This window comes from Danio rerio, chromosome 8 (assembly GCF_052040795.2).
Source record: "Danio rerio strain M-AB ecotype USA chromosome 8, GRCz13ab, whole genome shotgun sequence".
In the NCBI taxonomy this organism is placed as follows: Eukaryota; Metazoa; Chordata; class Actinopteri; order Cypriniformes; family Danionidae; genus Danio; species Danio rerio.
Genome location: NC_141028.1, coordinates 3,908,715 through 3,927,500, shown reverse-complemented (window position 1 = coordinate 3,927,500; position 18,786 = coordinate 3,908,715). Strand labels below are relative to the sequence as shown.

The 18,786-nt window shown below is 37.5% G+C and overlaps 2 protein-coding genes across 2 annotated transcripts in view; both read left to right on the top strand.

Moving 5' to 3' along the window:
- The window catches only part of zdhhc12a (zDHHC palmitoyltransferase 12a), a 7,844-nt gene extending 2,469 nt beyond the window's left edge, over positions 1 to 5,375 (top strand). Inside the window, exons 2-5 of the mRNA NM_001423845.1 lie at positions 131 to 267; positions 2,244 to 2,339; positions 2,628 to 2,794; positions 5,001 to 5,375. Coding sequence (NP_001410774.1) covers positions 131 to 267; positions 2,244 to 2,339; positions 2,628 to 2,794; positions 5,001 to 5,316 — 716 coding nt within the window. The 3' untranslated portion in view covers positions 5,317 to 5,375. The remainder of the gene's footprint in view (positions 1 to 130; positions 268 to 2,243; positions 2,340 to 2,627; positions 2,795 to 5,000) is intronic.
- A 3,735-nt stretch (positions 5,376 to 9,110) lies between these two features.
- seta (SET nuclear proto-oncogene a) lies at positions 9,111 to 15,359 on the top strand. The gene is given in 8 exon segments (NM_201475.1): positions 9,111 to 9,383; positions 10,364 to 10,421; positions 11,714 to 11,856; positions 11,939 to 12,042; positions 12,125 to 12,238; positions 12,322 to 12,492; positions 14,020 to 14,142; positions 14,661 to 15,359. Coding segments are annotated over 8 exon segments (810 nt in total). The 5' UTR covers positions 9,111 to 9,310; the 3' UTR covers positions 14,685 to 15,359.
- The last annotated feature ends 3,427 nt before the right edge of the window (positions 15,360 to 18,786 follow it).

The window sequence follows — 18,786 nt, the reverse complement described above, 5'->3', positions numbered from 1 at the left end:
TGTTTGTTGTGCCCTAATTTAACTGCCCCTGGTGGGATTATTGTGCGCTGTTATGGTTTTATTAAGGCTGTGTAAAAGTAAATGAAGAGTTAAAAACATATCATCAAACCTGTGTTGTGTTTGTGTGCAGATCTGCGCAGGTGTCAGGAGAGAGGAGATCTGCTGCAGCCACTCGTCTTCAGCTCTGTGCTTCTGCTCTCGGTGCTGCTTTACTTCACCGTGTCTCTGATGGATCCTGGTTTTGTTCTGTCCGACAGTCAAACAGAGGTACTTCAGAAAACTTGTTCATTTACGCCAAATCTTAAAAAGTATTTTTTTTTAAACCGAACATTTCAAAATAAAAATTTTAAACCTTAAATAGTTTTAAAGAGATATCTTCCACCCAAAAAAGAAAACTATGTCATCATTTACTCGCCCTTTACTTGTCCAAACCAGTTTGAGTGTCTTTCTTCTGTTGAACACAATCCTTTGATACATTTTCCTTGAGATGTTTTGAAGAATGTTGAAAACCTGCTAACATTAACTTCCAAGTGGTATTCTGATTGGCTGATGAGCATTCTAAGGTGTGCAGTTATTGTCTTATATATGCATGGCTAAAGTAGTTCCGGCAGGTTTTGAGCACAATACAGCTCCATATCACTATGCTGAATGATTTAAGTTATATCGCTGACAAAACAGTCAGAAATGGTGGCGCAGTCGGTACTGCTGTCGCCTTACAGCAAGAAGGTCGCTTGTTTAAGCCTCGGCTGAATCAGTTGGCATTTCTGTGTGGAGTTTGCATGTTCTCCCTGTGTTCGTGTGGGTTTCCTCCGGGTGCTCCGGTTTTCTCCACAGTCCAACACATGTACAGGTGAATTGGGTAAGCTAAAATTGTCTGTAGTGTATGTCTGTGAATGAGAGCGTGTTTCCCAGTGATGGGTTGCAGCTGGAAGGGCATCAGCTGCGTAAAACAAATGCTGGATAAGTTGGCGGTTCATTCGGCTGTGGCGACCCCAGATTATTAAAGGGACTAAGCCTAAAAGAAAATGAATGAATAGTCAAAAATCACATCAAAACACAACAGAAAGCTTTGGAGGAGACGTGTGAGAGACTAGTGCTACACACAGGAGGACTTTGAGGACAAATAAACCCTCAAATACAACATCTCAGCAGTGGAGACCAGCGGAGAAGCAGAATAATGACCTCTGAGCTGTTGAACTATTAGAAAATAATGCACAACTGAGGTGTAATAATTTATCACTAATTATTTTTAATCGATTATTTCTTACTTAAAATGCTCAAACACAGTTTTAATGATTTTTATTTATTTGATATAGTTTAGTTTTAAGTTTTAAGTTCAGTTTTTTAATTTGATACACAACATATACGATACACAACAATACATTATTATAACCTATTTCAACAGGCGTGGTGTCAGGTTATAGCTAAATGACAATTTCTACTTGTCCCCAGGCAGTTTGGTGTTTATGAATTTTTGTGTGTGTAAATGGATTTAAATAAACTGACCAGTAATATTACACAACTGTAAAAATCTACATATACAGTTGAACTCAGAATTATTCGCCCCCCTGTTTATTTTTTTCCCAAATTTCTGTTTAATGGAGAGCAGATTATTTCAACACATTTCTGATCATAATATTGTTAATAACTCATATCTAATCACTGACTTATTTTATCTTTGCCATGATGACAGTACATAATATTTGACTAGATATTTTTCAAGACACTTCTATACAGCTTAAAGTGACATTTAAAGGCTTAACTAGGTTAATTAGGTTAACTAGGCAGGTTAGGGTAATTAGGCAAGTTGTTGTATAATGATGGTTTGTTCTGCAGACTATCAAAAAAATTTATAGTTTAAAGGGGCTAATAATTTTGTCCTTAAAATGGTGTTTAAAAAATTAAAAACTGCTTTTATTCCAGCCGAAATAAAACAAATAAGACTTTCTCCAGAAGAAAAAATATTATCAGACATACTGTGAAAATTTCCTTGCTCTGTTAAACATTATTTGGGAAATATTTAATAAAGAAGAAAAATTCAAAGGGGGCTAATAATTCTGACTTGAACTGTAGATGCTAATGTAGACACATGTAAAAATACTTAATCAATCATAAAGGTCTTAATAAGAGCAACCCTGCAAATGTCAACCTTGCCATGAAAAAAAAAAAAATTTTCACCAAAATAGCGAAACCCTTTATATATATATATAACCCAATATATGCAAATGTTTGGACTCTTTTAGACAGCATCAGGGGATGGTGATGAAGAACTGGAAGCGATGATTCCTCAAGAGCAGAACTCTATAAAGCAGAGACGCTGTGGATACTGCTTTTTACTGGTACTGTAATCATCTAAACTCTCCTTATGATTAACTGAGCTTTAAGAGTGTTCATTAGGTGTGTCCGTTTACTTGTGTCCACATAGACAAAATATCCAGTTCCCATAAAATAGCGCCCCCTGTTTATGTATGTTTTGATGACTATGACCAATATTTTTTTCATACTTCTGACAATATTTGACACTGTGTGTGTGTGTGTGTGTGTTTGTGTGTGTGTGCGCGTTTGTTTGTGTGTGTTTGTGTGTGTGTGTGTGTGTGTGTGTGTGTGTGTGTGTGTGTGTGTGTTAGCAACCGATGCGCGCCAGACACTGTAAGTGGTGTAAACGGTGTGTGAGGAGATTTGATCATCACTGTCCCTGGATAGACAACTGTGTCGGAGAGCTAAATCACAGATGGTTCCTGCTGTATCTGTGTGTGCAGTTTACCGCGGTGTGCTGGGGTTTACAGAGCGCATGGTGAGTGAGAGATGAACATGCTTTTACAGAGCTTACATGAATGCACTAAAAGTTAAAAGTATAGTTAGTATGAATATATTAGGATTGATTAGGATTATTTAAATAGGTTAAATTTAAATATTCATACGGGAAACTTCTACAGAACAACTGTTTAAAAAGCTAAAATAAATAAATTATTTGGTATAATTGTATATATATATACATATGTATATATATGTATATATAAATATTTACACGCACACAATTGAAGTCATAATTATAAGCCCTGTTTATTTTAACCTTAACTAGGTTAATAAGGTGAACTAGGCAGGTTAGGGTAATTAGGCAAGTTATTGTATAATGATGGTTTGTTCTGTAGAGTCGAGAAAAAATATAGCTTAAATGGGCTAATAATTTTGACCTTAAAATGGTGTTTAAAAAATTCAAAACTGCTTTTATTCTAGCCGAAATAAAACGAATAAGACTTTCTCCAGAAGAAAAAATATTATCAGACATACTGTGAAGATTTCCTTGCTCTGTTAAACATCATTTGGGAAATATTTAAAAAAGAAAAAAAAATCAAAGGGGGCTAATAATTCTGACTTCAACTGTATACACACACACACACACACAAACGCGCACAAATATATATAAACAATTAAAGTAAAACTATGTATATATAGATATATAGATGTAGAAGTGTGTATGTATTTTCATTGTAACTAAGTTTTCTATACAAATGTAATTACACCTTATATTGTCATCGTTAACTGATTTCCGAATTCCTTTATTTCAGGAAACATATGCAGTTGTTTTGTGTAATGATATTAATGTTTTCTTTAATTGAAAAGTATAATTATTCTGCAAAATGTTCAGTATATTTATATTACTCCACTTCTCTGAAATGATTTATAAAGGACTGTTAAATTAAGTTTATTTTAAGTACCTGTATTTAAATGACCTAGAAATTACAGTAACTACTTACCACAGCCATGTCACCCTGCAGCCCAAAAGCGGTTACTCACTGAAGCTAAGCAGGGCTGAGCCTGGTCAGTACCTGGATGGGAGACCACTTGGGAACACTAGGTTGCTGTTGGAAGTGGTGTTAGTGAGGCCAGCAGGGGGCGCTCAACCTGTGGTCTGCGTGAGTCCTAATGCCCCAGTAAAAGTGAAGGGGACACTACACTGTCAGTGGGCGCCGTCTTTCGGATGAGACGTTAAACCGAGGTCCTGACTCTCTGTGGTCATTAAAAATCCCATGGCACTTCTCGTGAAAGAGTAGGGGTGTAACCCCGGTGTCCTGGCCAAAGTCCCTCTATCGGCCCTTACGATCATGGCCTCTAAATCATCCCCTTCCACCGAATTGGCTCTATCACTGTCTCTCCACTCCACCAATAGCTGGTGTGTGGTGAGCGCACTGGCGCCGTTGTCCTGTGGCAGCCGTCGCATCACCCAAGTGGATGCTGCACACTGGTGGTGGTGTGGAGAGACCCCCCTCATGATTGTGAAGCGCTTTGGGTGTATGGCCATACACAATAAATGCGCTATATAAAATAAATACACATTACATTACACATTACACACATTACTTTGTAACTCATTCTGTGTCTTTATGTTGTTTCTTTAAGTCTGATAAAACAATAAATGTATATTTTATTATATTACATAAAATATGTATTTTACAAAACCTGTTTTAGGCTAAAATTGGCAGAAAAATAAAACTAAATATCTCAACAAATTATATTACAAATGTGAACTAGATGTTTTAAAAAACGAGCAGTGAGATTGAGTTTAGGTGCAGTACCAAACATGGCCACATTCAGTTTCCATTAGTAAACATATAAGAGCGCCCCCATTTCAGTGTATGTTTAGAGGAACATGAAGCATATTCCTACATACTTTTGACAATATTTATTAAGTAGATATTAAATTCTAAAGTAGTATGGACAGTCTGGTGGGTTTTTAGCCTTTAAAAAAACATCTCAAATTAGTTTTACCTGTGGATTGCTGTAGCAAAGTAATAATTACAACTCTTGTCATAAATTATTGCTCCTCGATAATATCTATGAAACCAGATATGGAAACTAGAAGTTTTAAGCTTTCGAGTTTCTTCACCTTTTTCTAGCAGTAAAGTAGTTTAATTACAGTAACTACTTACTTTGTACCTCATTACAGCCAACACTGCTTATAATGCATCAGCTGCTCAGTAAATGTTTCTGTCTCTCAGGTCCGGGTTCATCTCTGCGCCCAGCTGGCAGCAGTGGTTCACCCAGAACGTGTTTCTTCTCGTGGCGTTCGCTGTGACGGCTGTTTTCTCCGTGGTTCTCCTCCTCCTGCTGTGCATTCATGCGTATCTGGCCTCCGTTAACTGCACCACATGGGAGTTTATGTCCCGCCACCGCATCCTTTACCTCAAACATGTGGACTCGGAGGAGAATCCGTTCGACAGAGGAGTTTTCTGCAACCTGTGGAGCTTCTGCTGCGTCTGCGGGACGGTGGCATGGGAGAAGATGTACATTAGACACAATAATGCCAGTGTATGATGAAAAATCAAGTGCCTACTGCTGCCAAATGGGTTTTAAATGCTGATTAAGCACAAATAATTGCATTCAAAATAAAAGTTTAAATTTCCAATATATATATATATATATATATATATATATATATATATATATATATATATATATATGGACCCACTTGTGCCTTTAGAACTGCCTTAATTGACATGATAGCATCACACAGTTGCTGCAGATTTGTCGGCTGCACATCCATGATGCCAATCTCCCGTTCCACCACATCTCAAAGGTGCTCAATTGGATTGAGCTCTGGTGACTGTGGTGGCCATTTGAGTACAGTGAACTCATTGTCATGTTCAAGAAACCAGTCTGAGATGATTCACACTTTATGACATGGTGTGTTATCCTGCTGGAAGTAGCCATCAGAAGATGGAGACACTGTGTTCATAAAGGGATGGACATGGTCAGCAACAATACTCAGGTAGGCTGTGGTGTTGACATGATGCTCAATTGGTACTAATGAGCCCAAAGTGTGCCAAGAAAATCTCCCCCACTCCATTACACCACCACCACCAGCCTGAACTATTGATACAAGGCAGAATGGATCCATGCTTTCATGTTGTTGATGCCAAATTCTGACCCGACCATCTGTGGCAATGTGGCAGCAGAAATGGAGACTCATCAGAGCAAGCAACGTTTCTCCAATCTTCTATTGTCCAGTTTTGGTGAGTCTGTGTGAATTGTAGCCTCAGTTTCCTGTTCTTAGCTGACAGGAGCGGCACCCGGTGTGGTCTTCTGCTGCTGTAGCCCATCCGCCTCAAGGTTGGACGTGTTGTGTGTTCAGAGATGCTCTTCTGCAGAGCTCGGTTGTAGCGAGTGCTTATTTGAGTTACTGTTGCCTTTCTATCAGCTGGAACCAGTCTGGCCATTCTCCTCTGACCTCTGGCATCAACAAGGCATTTGCGCCCACAGAACTGCCGCTCACTGGATATTTCCTCTTTTTCGGACCATTCTCAGTCAACCCTAGAGATGGTTGTGCGTGAAAATCCCAGTAGATCAGCAGTTTCTGAAATACTCAGAACAGCCCGTCTGGCACCAACAACCATGCCACGTTTAAAGTCACTTAAATCCTCTTTCTTCCCCATTCTGATGCACAATTTGAACTGCAGCAGATCATCTTGACAATGTCTACATGCATAAATGCATTTAGTTGCTGCCATGTGATTGGCTGATTAAAAATTTGTGTTAATAAACAGTTGGATAGGTGTACCTAATAATGTAGCCGGTGAGTGTGTGTATATGTATATATATGTCTGCACCACTGCCTCGCCCCCGTATTAAAACATTCCTCAGAAATTTTCATCCATTAAACAATTTAAATTGTGTTTGATTTTTTTTTTCAGTTTTTAGCGCCTGGAAAGGTGTTTTGACAATTCAGGGCTACTGTACAAGCGAAAATCCAAATTGTCATTGGATAAACAATATAATACAAATGTTCTGGGGTTTATTGTGGGTGAAGCAGTGGCGCAGTAGGTAGTGCTGTCGCCTCACAGCAAGAAGGTCGCTGGTTCGGCTCAGTTGGCGTTTCTGTGAGGAGTTTGCATGTTCTCCCTGCGTTGGCGTGGGTTTCCTCCGGGTGCTCCAGTTTCCCCCACAGTCCAAAGACATGCGGTACAGGTGATTTGGGTAGGTTAAATTGTCCGTAGTGTATGACTGTATGTGTGAATGAGTGTGTGAATGTTTCCCAGAGATGGGTTGCGGCTGGAAGGGCATCCGCTGCGTAAAAATGGCTGGATAAGTTGGCAGTTCATTTTGCTGTGGTGACCCCGGATTAATAAAGGGAATTATTATATGGACAAGTCTAATATGGAGGACTTGTTCCAAAGAGCCGACCCCGCAATCATACGGGACTAAGGCCAAAGAAGAAGAAGTTCTGGGGTTTATTGTATGCAAGTTTGTTGGCACAGTTTGTGAGAACCTCTGGCCTCCATACCTTAGGCCAGTGGTTCTCAATTCTGGTCCATTTTGTATGTCTTCTTTACTTAACACACTTGATTCAGATCAGTGTGTGGATACAAGTAGAGCTTGCTTGTTTTTACACAGTATTTTAAATATTTAACTAAGAAATAAAAATAGAAAATATTTTAATTGTTTATTATTAAATTATTATTGTATTTAATAAATTATAATTAATATGTTTGATGGGTCAAATAAAAATCTTTTCCATCTGGGCCATTAAAAAATTCTTTAGCTTTTAGCGCTTTGAGTCTACAATTTCATTCATAATGGGGCGTTAGTGTGCAAATAAAGTTGCACTCACACTGGGCTTTAGTGTCAACGCTTGACAGAGGGCGTGTCTGAAGTTGGGGCTGACGCAATCATCATAGCAGCGTTAGCCAATTAAATTAGTCAACAATCGGCTACTATCTGAGCTGGTGTATACAGCGATCTGATTGGCTGACGCTTCCGTTGGCGCTTGAAAAATTGAGAAAGTCCCAACTTCTGCAGCGAGCAGCGCCTCTGAATCAGCGCCGATAGATCCACAATTCAGTTCGGCAACGCCTGGCGTCACCCATTCAAAGTGAATGGCAAGCGGTGACGCTAAAGGCTGATTTATACTTCTGCGTCAAACGCCGGCGTATGCTACGGCGCTGACGCATAGCCCTTCGCCGTGGCCATCGGCGTCACTGACGTGCACATCTCAAAAAATTTAACTACACGTCGCAACGACGCGTAGCGCAAGCTTTGTGATTGGTCGGCTTGGTAACGCTGACAAGTCTGGGCGGGACCGAGAGCCGCGCAAATGGCGCAAGCGATTGTTTACAAGTGTGGAGTCCCGTGAAGGAGCTCTGGATGGAAAGTTTTGTTTCGTGTTTACCTCATAGTTAAAGTTGTTGCACGTCCGCCGGTTCCTGCCTCAAAATGAGCGAGTTTGAGCCACTTGTACATCCTGGAAGTGTTCAGGAAAAGCAAAACAGCAGCGAAGAAACTCGACACAGAGGAACATTTACACCTCACTGCCAACTAGCGTTTCGGAAGTGTTAATGCAGACCAACAGAGACAGCGCACAAAAGTATAATGCACAGCCACGCGCGTTGCATGCGCCGTGGGTTACGCCGGTCACTTGACACAGAAGTATAAATCAGGCTTCATGCATCAAGTGAATGGGGCGTTAAGGCTGAAAGCCGGCCCAAAAGCAGCAGAGGTTTAATTATGTCAAACTTCGCCACTTCTAGTTAATCAGCTCGTGATCAAATGGTGAATAAGCAGTGCTGTTTAATCAGACCAAATACATTTTGAATAAAGCAGTCCATTAAAACAACATAAAGCCTCACTGCTGTTTCAGTTTTCTTAAAAACCAAACTAGAAATCCAGGGTGTGTGATATCATTAATACAGACACACTGTAAATAGATTATTTCTCCTAGTTTGAACACTCTTCCAAACATTTGTGTGATAATATAAGCACACAAGTCAGCTAAATATATAACACAGTTCTACTGTTTTTTTAATATTTATTTTAATTAAAAAATCGAACATATTATGCCTTTAATACTTCATCTATCCAGTATTTAAATCACCCAGTGAGGATTACAATACAAAACATCGTCGTGTGTTTAGCTGTGATGTGTTCTGATGTCCAGAACCATTTTCTCTCCATTCAGATGACATGTTGTGAGAGCTTCACAGAAATCCCGCCCTTTTTGTAGCTCCGCCCCGCGACGCGCCACGCTAACCAATCAGAGAGCTGGAGAGACAAGCACGGCGGTTGTTCTGGAAGGGGGCGGGGCTTAATTTCGGAGCTCGTGCGGGGCGCGTTCTATCCGAAAGAGAAGAGAGCAGAGCGCGCGCTTGAGTTACTGAGATCTGCGGCCGCTGGAAGTTTGTCTATGCGGACTCTGGTTTCTGCTCTCGTCCTTTTACAATCTCCAGACGCCGAGGACGATCTTCTACCTCGCCGAGTTGAAAAACCAGCGCTCGATTTTCACTGAAAACTCGTTTCCGTGGCGCTCAGCGAAATCATGTCTGCCTCAGCGGCTAAAGTCAGTAAAAAGGAACTGAACTCGAACCACGACGGAGGGGACGAGACTTCGGGTAAGCAATATAGATGGCGGCCATTTTCACTTTCTCTTGTGTCGAAATATATTTTAAGCACTATTATTGTTAGTTGATTCGCTTTGTGTGGTTAGACTGAGGTAGTCTGCTGGATGGCGGCGGCGGCAGCAGTAGTAACCGGCGGCGGAGGCCATGTTTGATTTCTAGCCGAACTATAAGCGCGCCACAAAGCCCCATTAGGACATGAAGAAACTGCTGTATTTATTGCTAATCAAATCGCAAGGGGTTTGTTTTATGAATCACACGAGTTATTTTATTAGAAAAGCACGTGCATTTTAAACGCATGAAACATGCGGAACGGAAGCGTCCGCGCGCCGCTTTATTGTTGTTGTGTTTTAGCTTTAGCTTAGCAGAAGCGCGTCTCCGCCATGATGCAGCACGATCTAATGGAGGTTTACGGACTTTAAATAGGCGATAATGGTGGAAATTAATGCTGGAGTGGGTTTTGTGTGTATTTTCGGCTCATGTGGGATTGTGTTCTCGGTGGCGGCGGAAGCAGGTGCAGCGCGAGCGGGGAAGCGCACATTTAAACCACGCGGCATCTGCGCGGCTCCGTTCAGTTCCAATGATCACTGCACTCGCATCAAATACACGCTTTTCCTCAAGATGTAATGCACGGAGTTTATTTACAATAACCCATTTAATGCTACTGCACGTGTAGAGCAACGCTTGGATTAGAAATAAAAGCGTTTTCGATCGTTTTGCGCATTTATTTGATTTTATTTTAAACAGAATATCATGCAATTGTACAAATATATCATCAACAAAATATTTAGTTATTCATATTCGCGTAAAATAACACTTGCATTCTATGAAGCACACGCTTATTTAATAATTATATTAAGCTATCACTGCTAATATCTTTGTTATTCTTTTGTGAAGCAGTTTGAATCACTACTGTGTATAGGATATGATAAAACACACAATAAATGTGCTGATTTTTGCCTTTTCTTGTTTAGAAAAAGAACAGCAAGAAGCCATCGAGCACATCGATGAAGTACAGAATGAAATTGACAGGTGAGTTTAACTTCCTTGAATGCTTTTACAGAATTTTGATGCCAGAATGTTTTTGCTGGGGGTTTCAGTGTATTTAGAGTCCCATCCTAAGATTTAAAAGCATATATGGTTATTTTTTGTGTAGATCCATAAGTTATAGTATGATATAAATGAACCTAAAATATTGTTTTAAAACATTTAGCTTCTATTAATTTACTCTTTTATATTTTAGTTTACTTTTAATGTTCATTTAAGATGGTAAAAAAATTGTTTAACTTTTATAAAACATCTATAGTTTATTTTACTTATTTCACCAACAGTAATTTAATTTATAAAATAAAAAGCTATAAATAAACCTAAACTATTGTTTTTAAATATTTAAAAGTTAAAATAATGTTTCTCAGGGTTTCTGCAGGGTCTTATATATCTTATATCTTAATGTCTTCAATCTCAAAATCCAAATTTTAGGTCTTAAAAAGGTCTTAAATTTATGGAAATATTGTGTTGTCGGTCTTAAATTATTTAAAAGGGTCTTCATTTTCCTTTGTTTATGTATTGCTGCTTAATCTAGCCAAAACCCATACAATCATCAACAATCTATCTAAAAACTTTAAACTTTTTATTTTAAAATGCAATTTTTAACCCTATTTATCACAATGGTTTATTTTCCTTGCAATAACATTTGTTTAAATGTTCTCCATGTATTTACTGCTGGAGACACCGACCTGCACGGATTGTTGCCCATGGAATTAGTTTATTATAGTTTTTAAAACTTTTATATATATATATATATAAATATAAATATAAATATAAGAGTTTATGTTGGGGGAAAAGTGTATGGACACAAGTAGAGCTCGCTTATTTTTAAACTATTTAAAATATTTCGCTAAGAAATAAATAGTTCATTTATTAATTATAAATATTATAAATAGTTTATTTTTAAGTTATTGTTGTATTAAATTATTATAAATATTTTTGTTAGGTTAAATAAAAATCTTTTCCATCTATGCCATTTGAAAAATTCCTTAATCTTTAGCGCTTTATAAGTCGATATTTTTGTTCATAATAGTCTTAAAGTCTTAAATTTAACTCCATGAAACCTGCAAAAATCTTTTTTTTTATTTACAATGTTATTTTGTTAGTTTGATGTTTATAATGGATATTTAAATCTATCTAAAACATTTTGTATTGGCTGTATTATAATTAAACTAATAATTAGAATTTGTTGTATATAAATGTTTGTTTAGATCTCATTTTATGTATATAAAAATGTTGTAAGTGAATTTTAAAACTTTTTATATTATTTTATCCAGACTGAATGAGCAGGCAAGTGAGGAAATTCTCAAAGTTGAACAGAAGTACAACAAACTCCGCCAGCCGTTCTTCCAGAAGAGGTCAGAACTCATCGCCAAAATCCCAAACTTTTGGGTCACAACGTTTGTCAACCACCCACAAGGTGAGTTCCCGTGCAGACTCTCATACACCTCAATACAGAATGTTAAATCAACGTTTCACGGGATATTGTTTGATTTTTCTAGTTTCGGCTCTTCTTGGGGAGGAAGATGAAGAGGCGCTTCACTATCTGACCAGAGTAGAGGTCACAGAGTTTGAAGACATCAAATCTGGCTACAGAATAGATTTTGTAAGTGGTAGAAGTTTTCATTTCATTTATGCAAGTCAGAATCTTAGCATTTCAATAACTCCCCATCTCTCTTGTGTTTCAGTATTTCGATGAAAACATGTATTTCGAGAACAAAGTCCTCTCCAAAGAAATCCACCTGAACGAAAGCGGAGACCCAACCTCAAAGTCAACAGAGATCAAATGGAAACCGGGAAAAGTGTGTACTGTTTGTTTTTATAGAGTTCTCAGACTGAGATTTGTACAGTTCTGAATATAATACTGAAACTTTTTTATTTATAGGATCTCACAAGCCGGTCCAGTCAGACACAGAGTAAAGCAGGCAAGAAAAGACAACATGAAGAGCCAGAGAGTTTCTTCACCTGGTTCACGGATCATGCTGATTCAGGGGCCGATGAACTGGGAGAAGTCATTAAAGACGACATCTGGCCTAATCCGCTACAGTACTACTTGGTGAGACTTGGGGTTGAGTTATGTGGCAAAATATATAATCACAACAATTTTCATTTTTGGGTGAACTAACTCTTTCTTAATAATTTAAGGGTTAGTTCACCCACAAATGTCAAGTGTTGTCATTTACTCAGCCTTGACTAGTTGCAAACTTGTTTAATTTTGAGTTGGCTGTTGAAAAGCATAAAGATGCTGTGAAATATGTTGGAAACCGGTAACCATTGATTTCCCTCATATTTGTTTTTCCTACAATGGAAGTTAATCGTTACAAGTTTTTGATATTCTTAAAATGATCATTTTGTGCTCAACAGAACCAAAAAAATTTTAAAACGGTTTGGAACAAGTCCAAATGGGAGTAAATGACTTTAAATTTTTGAGTGAAAAATCCCTTTAATGCTGCCAGCTTTGAAAAAGTAAAATTTAATTAAGGAAAAAATAATTAATGACGGGTCATTTAATTATTTAAGCGCACCTGATGTGCTTAGCACAGTGGCTGTTACACCTTGTGTGCATTATAATAATTCAGTGGCTTATCAATTGTTCCATATTGCAGCCAAAACTTTTCTTGAACTTCTTTTAGTCGTGTGGTTATCTGAATATAATGCCACAGCTTTGAACAGAGGTGCCCAAACTCAGTCCTGGATGGCCGGTTTCCTGCATATTTTAGTTCCAAATCTGAATTAAATGCATTTGAACTAATAAAGCTCTTCTGGGTACACTAGAAACTTCCAGGTAGGTTTGTTGAAGAAAGTTGGAGCTAAAATATTCAGGACACCGGCCCTCCAGGACCAAGTTTGGGCACCCCAATCTTAGAATGTTCAATAGCCAATCAATATCAAGCATCCAACAGCTCTGTAGTGTAATTAAGTTACAATGATAGATTAACACGAACAAATTACACATTTAGGGTTAAGTCCAATTTGTGGCAAAACAAAGTTATTAGGAATGTGCATGAAGTAAAGTGGTTTGTAAATTAATCGTGTTTTATTTATTTTTTTAATCCATTAAGGCAACTCTGTCAGACAGTGTTTTGCCCTTTAAGGGGTCGATTAGTCTGCAAAATGTAAACACAAATATTTAAATTTTAGTTAGAGCAACCAATTTGTAGATTATTTTTTTGCAAGTCTAGCCTGTTAACAGTGTTTGGCTTTAATGCACAGATTAAATGCACTGATTGGCTTTTGTTGCATACTTCTGTTGTTTGATTGGCTCTCAGATTAATTTGTATTTAGCATAAATAGCCAGAGCTCATGATAAATCTATTGCTCTTCACATTTACCACTATGCAACATCTTGTTTATTAGACCAGTCGTAGTTAGACTTCCAGAAAAGCATCCACATGAAACAGACACATCGCTTTAAAATGTTTGAGATTAAACTCTTTGCGTTATTTAGTCCCCATTGGGAGTCATTTAAATGATGTGGTGAAACAATTCTTCCTTTTTATGCAACTGAATGGAAATCACGAGTAATTCATTTGCAATTCAAAGCTGAACTCGTATGATTGACTTTTTTTCTTTCCTCCTTCAGGTCCCAGACATGGAGGATGAGGAAGGAGAAGGAGAGGATGAAGACGACGATGAGGAAGGTCTGGATGATATTGATGAAGAGGGAGATGATGATGGAGAGGAAGAGGACGATGATGATGGAGAGGTGTGAAATGCACTTTAATGTGAATTTTTCATTTTTAAAGAGGTCATGAAATGAGAAACTTAAATTCTCTCAATCTCGTGACCTATAAGAGCTTGTAGTACTATAAAAGCATCCTGTCAATTTCAGAACGCAAAACTTTGTGGATTCTCTAAAATCAGCTAATATTGAAGAGCGTCTGACTAAACAGCAGGTTCTGGAATGTTCTACTCTGTGATGTAACAGTGGATAAGCTCCGCCTCCACAGAAAATCTGCACCCATTGTTAATCCGTTGCCTGTTAAGCTGTTAAAATGCTAATCAGTCAGCCAATCAGAGAAGTGGGTGTTTACTATGAGTATAATTGGCCACACCCACTCATACAGCAACCCGATGAGGCTCAAAAACAGAAGTCAAATATAAAATCATGTAAAGAGGATGTTTAGAGTTCTTAAAATAGCTGTTAGTCCTAGAATGCATCACATATTGAAACCTAGTCAAACTGCATCTAATCAAATAATCTCCCATTATCTTCTGTTGCAGGATGATGAAGGTGATGACGACTGAAGCTGAAATCGAGGAATATAATCCACATTTTCCCCAGTCCTGTTTCCAAATTGCTTCTTTGGCTTTTTTTGTTATTTTTTTCGTGGAGCAAGAATGATGCTTTTTTCCTCCCTCTTCTCTTCAGATTGTTTTGTTTTTTGCTCCATCTTTCCTCTGTCCTGAACTTGCCATGTTGAAGTCCCCCGAACAGACTCACAATAAACTGACTGCAAAATCTTGCCAACATGGCATCTACCATCTCAATTTCCAAATGCATTTCGAGGTAAAAAGCAAAACACTGTAGTTATCGGCTGCGCGCCGTCTGGAGTAGACTTACAAATAGTGCTTTCGTTTTGTTTTTTTATAAATATATATATGTACAAATATGTATAATTTTCTTCCTGTTAAAGTTTTGTGTAGGTAATTGAACAGAAGCCATGGTGCGCAGTGATCTGCTAGCTCTAGCGTTCTCCACAGTTTGCTTTTCTTTATTTTGGGTGTTTAAACCCGTCATGGTTTAATCAGCTGATAGACTTCAGTAGTAAATCCCGTCACCTCTTGTAATGTCTGTTCTGGAGGGCTGAGGAAAGACACCATCACTGAGTCTTTGATTTTTATCTTGTCTTGTTTTACAGACGTTCACCAGATTTGAAATGGATAACATTTTTGATAAAGAAAATAAAATAATAAAAAAACGTCCCATTATGCTTGTAACTTTTTCCCCCCTCCTGCTGCCTCAATGAATGTTGTGTATTGGACACTTTCAACTGTTCCATTGGTTTTTGTTCAAATAAAACACCATTCATCCGGTTGCAAAAAAATAAAAAGGTTCTAATCGTTTTTTTCATTGAAGTCGTTGGGTAACTCTATTAACGGTGCAGTGTGTAACCACCCAGTGGTTGAACGAGGTATTGCACTTCTGGATAAAAACGCATGCAGGTTGCCAGATTGACGACATAAACATAAGTGTACCTTGTTATTGCGCCTAAAGGCTGATTTAAGTCGTGTTCTAAATAAAAACGGCACGTGATACAAATTTCAGGGGTCTGTTCTTCGTACCTCGCTTAAATGATCTAAATGATTTGGCAGATCCTGGATCTTTTAATCTTGATAACTGATCTCTCGCTAATTTGGTTCTTCAAACAAGTTCATGAATCAGATTAGAATGTCTGGATAAACTGATCTGAGATCGCTGCGTGTGTTGTGAAGGACAGATCTATCAATCCTCGAAATCATGATCAGCAATGCAACGATTGGCTGACGGCACAGCAGCGAAATGACATCATCTGATTAATATTCAATTATCCATGTGAGCAAAATTACATCAAATTAGCAGTAAACGGTTTGTTAAATATGACAGGCAATATTAACTGTCAAAACATGTTTATGACTGCATAAATGTATTATTGCTTAAAAAAAGTCACATATTGTGCATTTCTATTATACATAATTTGTACTAAAGCGAGCTAAAAAGTTCATATCAATAAGTTTTCTCTTTGCACCACCAGGTGGCAGTCTTTGTACTTTCATTTCGAGGGTGCAGATTGCATACGTTTTATTAATATGTATAACTTAATTTATTCTATTAATGACTATAACTTTATATATATATAGTTAAAAAATATGTACCATTTTCCCAAGTGTATATAACTACTACTGTAAGAAAATATCAGAATTGGGAACATACTTTCTGTATTATCTTTGCTTAATCTAAGCTGATCTAATCCTGTTTATATGAATTGAACCTGCTCCTGATTAGGTTTGACCTAGCAGAATTGGTTGCTATGACAACTCTCGGATCAGCTTTGAAGAACGAAACGATCCTGGATCGTGTCAAATCGTCAATATCCAAATCCAGCTAACTGAGTTATACACGTACGAAGAACAGACCCCAGGGCCCGGTTTTTCAAAAGGTTTAATCCGGATAAAATTGATCCAGATTTAGTAATCCTGTTTTTGCGATCCGTGATCAAGTAATCCAGCTTACTTTTTGAACCAGTTTTTCAAAGCAACATCGGATTGGATCAATCTGATCCGGGTAGGAACTTTTCAGGATCACTAAATCTGGATAACTAGTGCTTAAACAGGATAGGAAATCACAATGTAGAACTATAGATATGTAAAGAGTGACAAGTAGAATAGTCAGCGTGGGATCAATATAACTTTATTTTTATTTGAAATGAAAACTAAAATTTTTTAATAATTATTAAAATAGTAATAAATAATAAAAACAAGAAAAACCCCACCCCATCCTCTTTAAGCAGTCCGCTCATCTGAGACCTACAACACTGTACATTGAGGATATTTAGAATAAGTTTTAAATATAGATGTAAATAAAAAAAAAAGACTTAATGTCAAAAACTCCACAATAAGTTCAGACTTCCTCATCTGATGTGGAGAGAGCAGCTTGTTTCTCTGCCAGACGAAGCTGTGCTTCTGCCCAGTCTCTTTTTGCAATTGTTGAAAGAGATTTTAAAAATCAGTCATTGCCATTGTTTGCATTTTTTTTCTTTGTTATTCTGTAATCATTGCATGCATCACTAATAAATATTCTAAAAAGAAAAATATTTTTCATTGTGCTGAATATATATATATATCAGTTAGTGAAAGAATAAAATTGATTGTTTTTGGTCAGTTTTGACAGCTGTTTGGGGGATTATTTTATGAGGCCAAACTCTCTACTTTGCTGTAGGCCTATACTGAAAGGCTAAATACATTAAAGCCTATACTCACTATAGCCTGACAGATGAACAAATAAAATGAAAACCTTATGAATCAATAGTAAATCTCGTAAGATACTGCATGATCCAAAAATAGTATTATTTAATACATTTTTTAAGTTTTCATTACATTTTGGACATGAAATCCATGCTAAATCCACCCTTCTGATGGGATCAGTTTAATCCAGGTTTTCTGGATCAAAGTGATGCAGATCCTACAAAAAAGGTCTGAAAAACCCAAAGTAAAGGTTTGATCCGGATCAAAACCAAGATTGGATTACGTGATCTAATCCGATTAGGTAATCCGTTTTTTCTTTTGAAAAACCCATTTTTAAGATTTGATCCAATCCCTTATCCAAAATCCTAGTGGATTACTTTTGAAAAACCGGGCCCAGGTCTTTGTTAGGACAAAATCTATATTTTAGACACAGCTTCTATTTCTTGCAGGATAAACTGACATTGATCACCTCAGGTACACCTCATTTGCTTTATTCTGGGTTTAATGCTAATATTGTGAGTTTGAATGCTATTTTACATCACATTTATTGCCATACTACAGAAAACAGCAGCAGGTAGTTCACCTCAGGTCTGGAAAATAAAACCGTTTGAGATTGAACTGTGACTCCAACACATATCAGTGATTCAGCATCTACATTTAATATTATTAGAGAGGTTTAATATGGATTAGTTGCATTATAGACCGTACCATTTCACCGGAGTGCAGTGAGTGCGCTATTCTTTGCTTTTGAATGGCTGTATTTAAATTTCTGTCATGATTGATCTGGTGCACACAGCCAAATTATCACTGCAAATCTCGTCATGTATTGTGTTGTTAGGACACAGGGTTAGAATATAACCTGCTCACCTAATGTTTACATTCATATATATATATATATATATATATATTTACTAATTAATAACCACTTCAGGTGGAACTATGAATCTGTGTCTTATTTCTGAGTCTGCTACTGTCCACCAGAGGTCGCATTTCAGTCACGGACACATGCATTGAGAGCCTTCCTGGCTAAATGAATCATATACACTGTTTTTGCACCAAGGCAACTTGGGATGCTGAAATATAATTGGCTAAACTGGCATTGGGCGGGTTAAAAGAACCAAAAGAAAGACTGCTGTTCAGGCACATAACACACATTTTCAAAGCAGAATATCTGACTTCAACATTGTTTTTCAGATAAACAATGTTCATTTAGCATGATTCCTAAATATCTGCAAACATGATGGGTGTTTCTAAGCTTTGCAAGAGTCAAACTCTTACATACAGCACCTTTAACCCTTGTGTGCTGTCAGGAATGACTCTGGAATGATTTTGATGCTTAATTTGTGTTCCAACAAGTGGAATGATTTTTGTTGACAAATCTTATTTTAACACATATTTTAGGAAA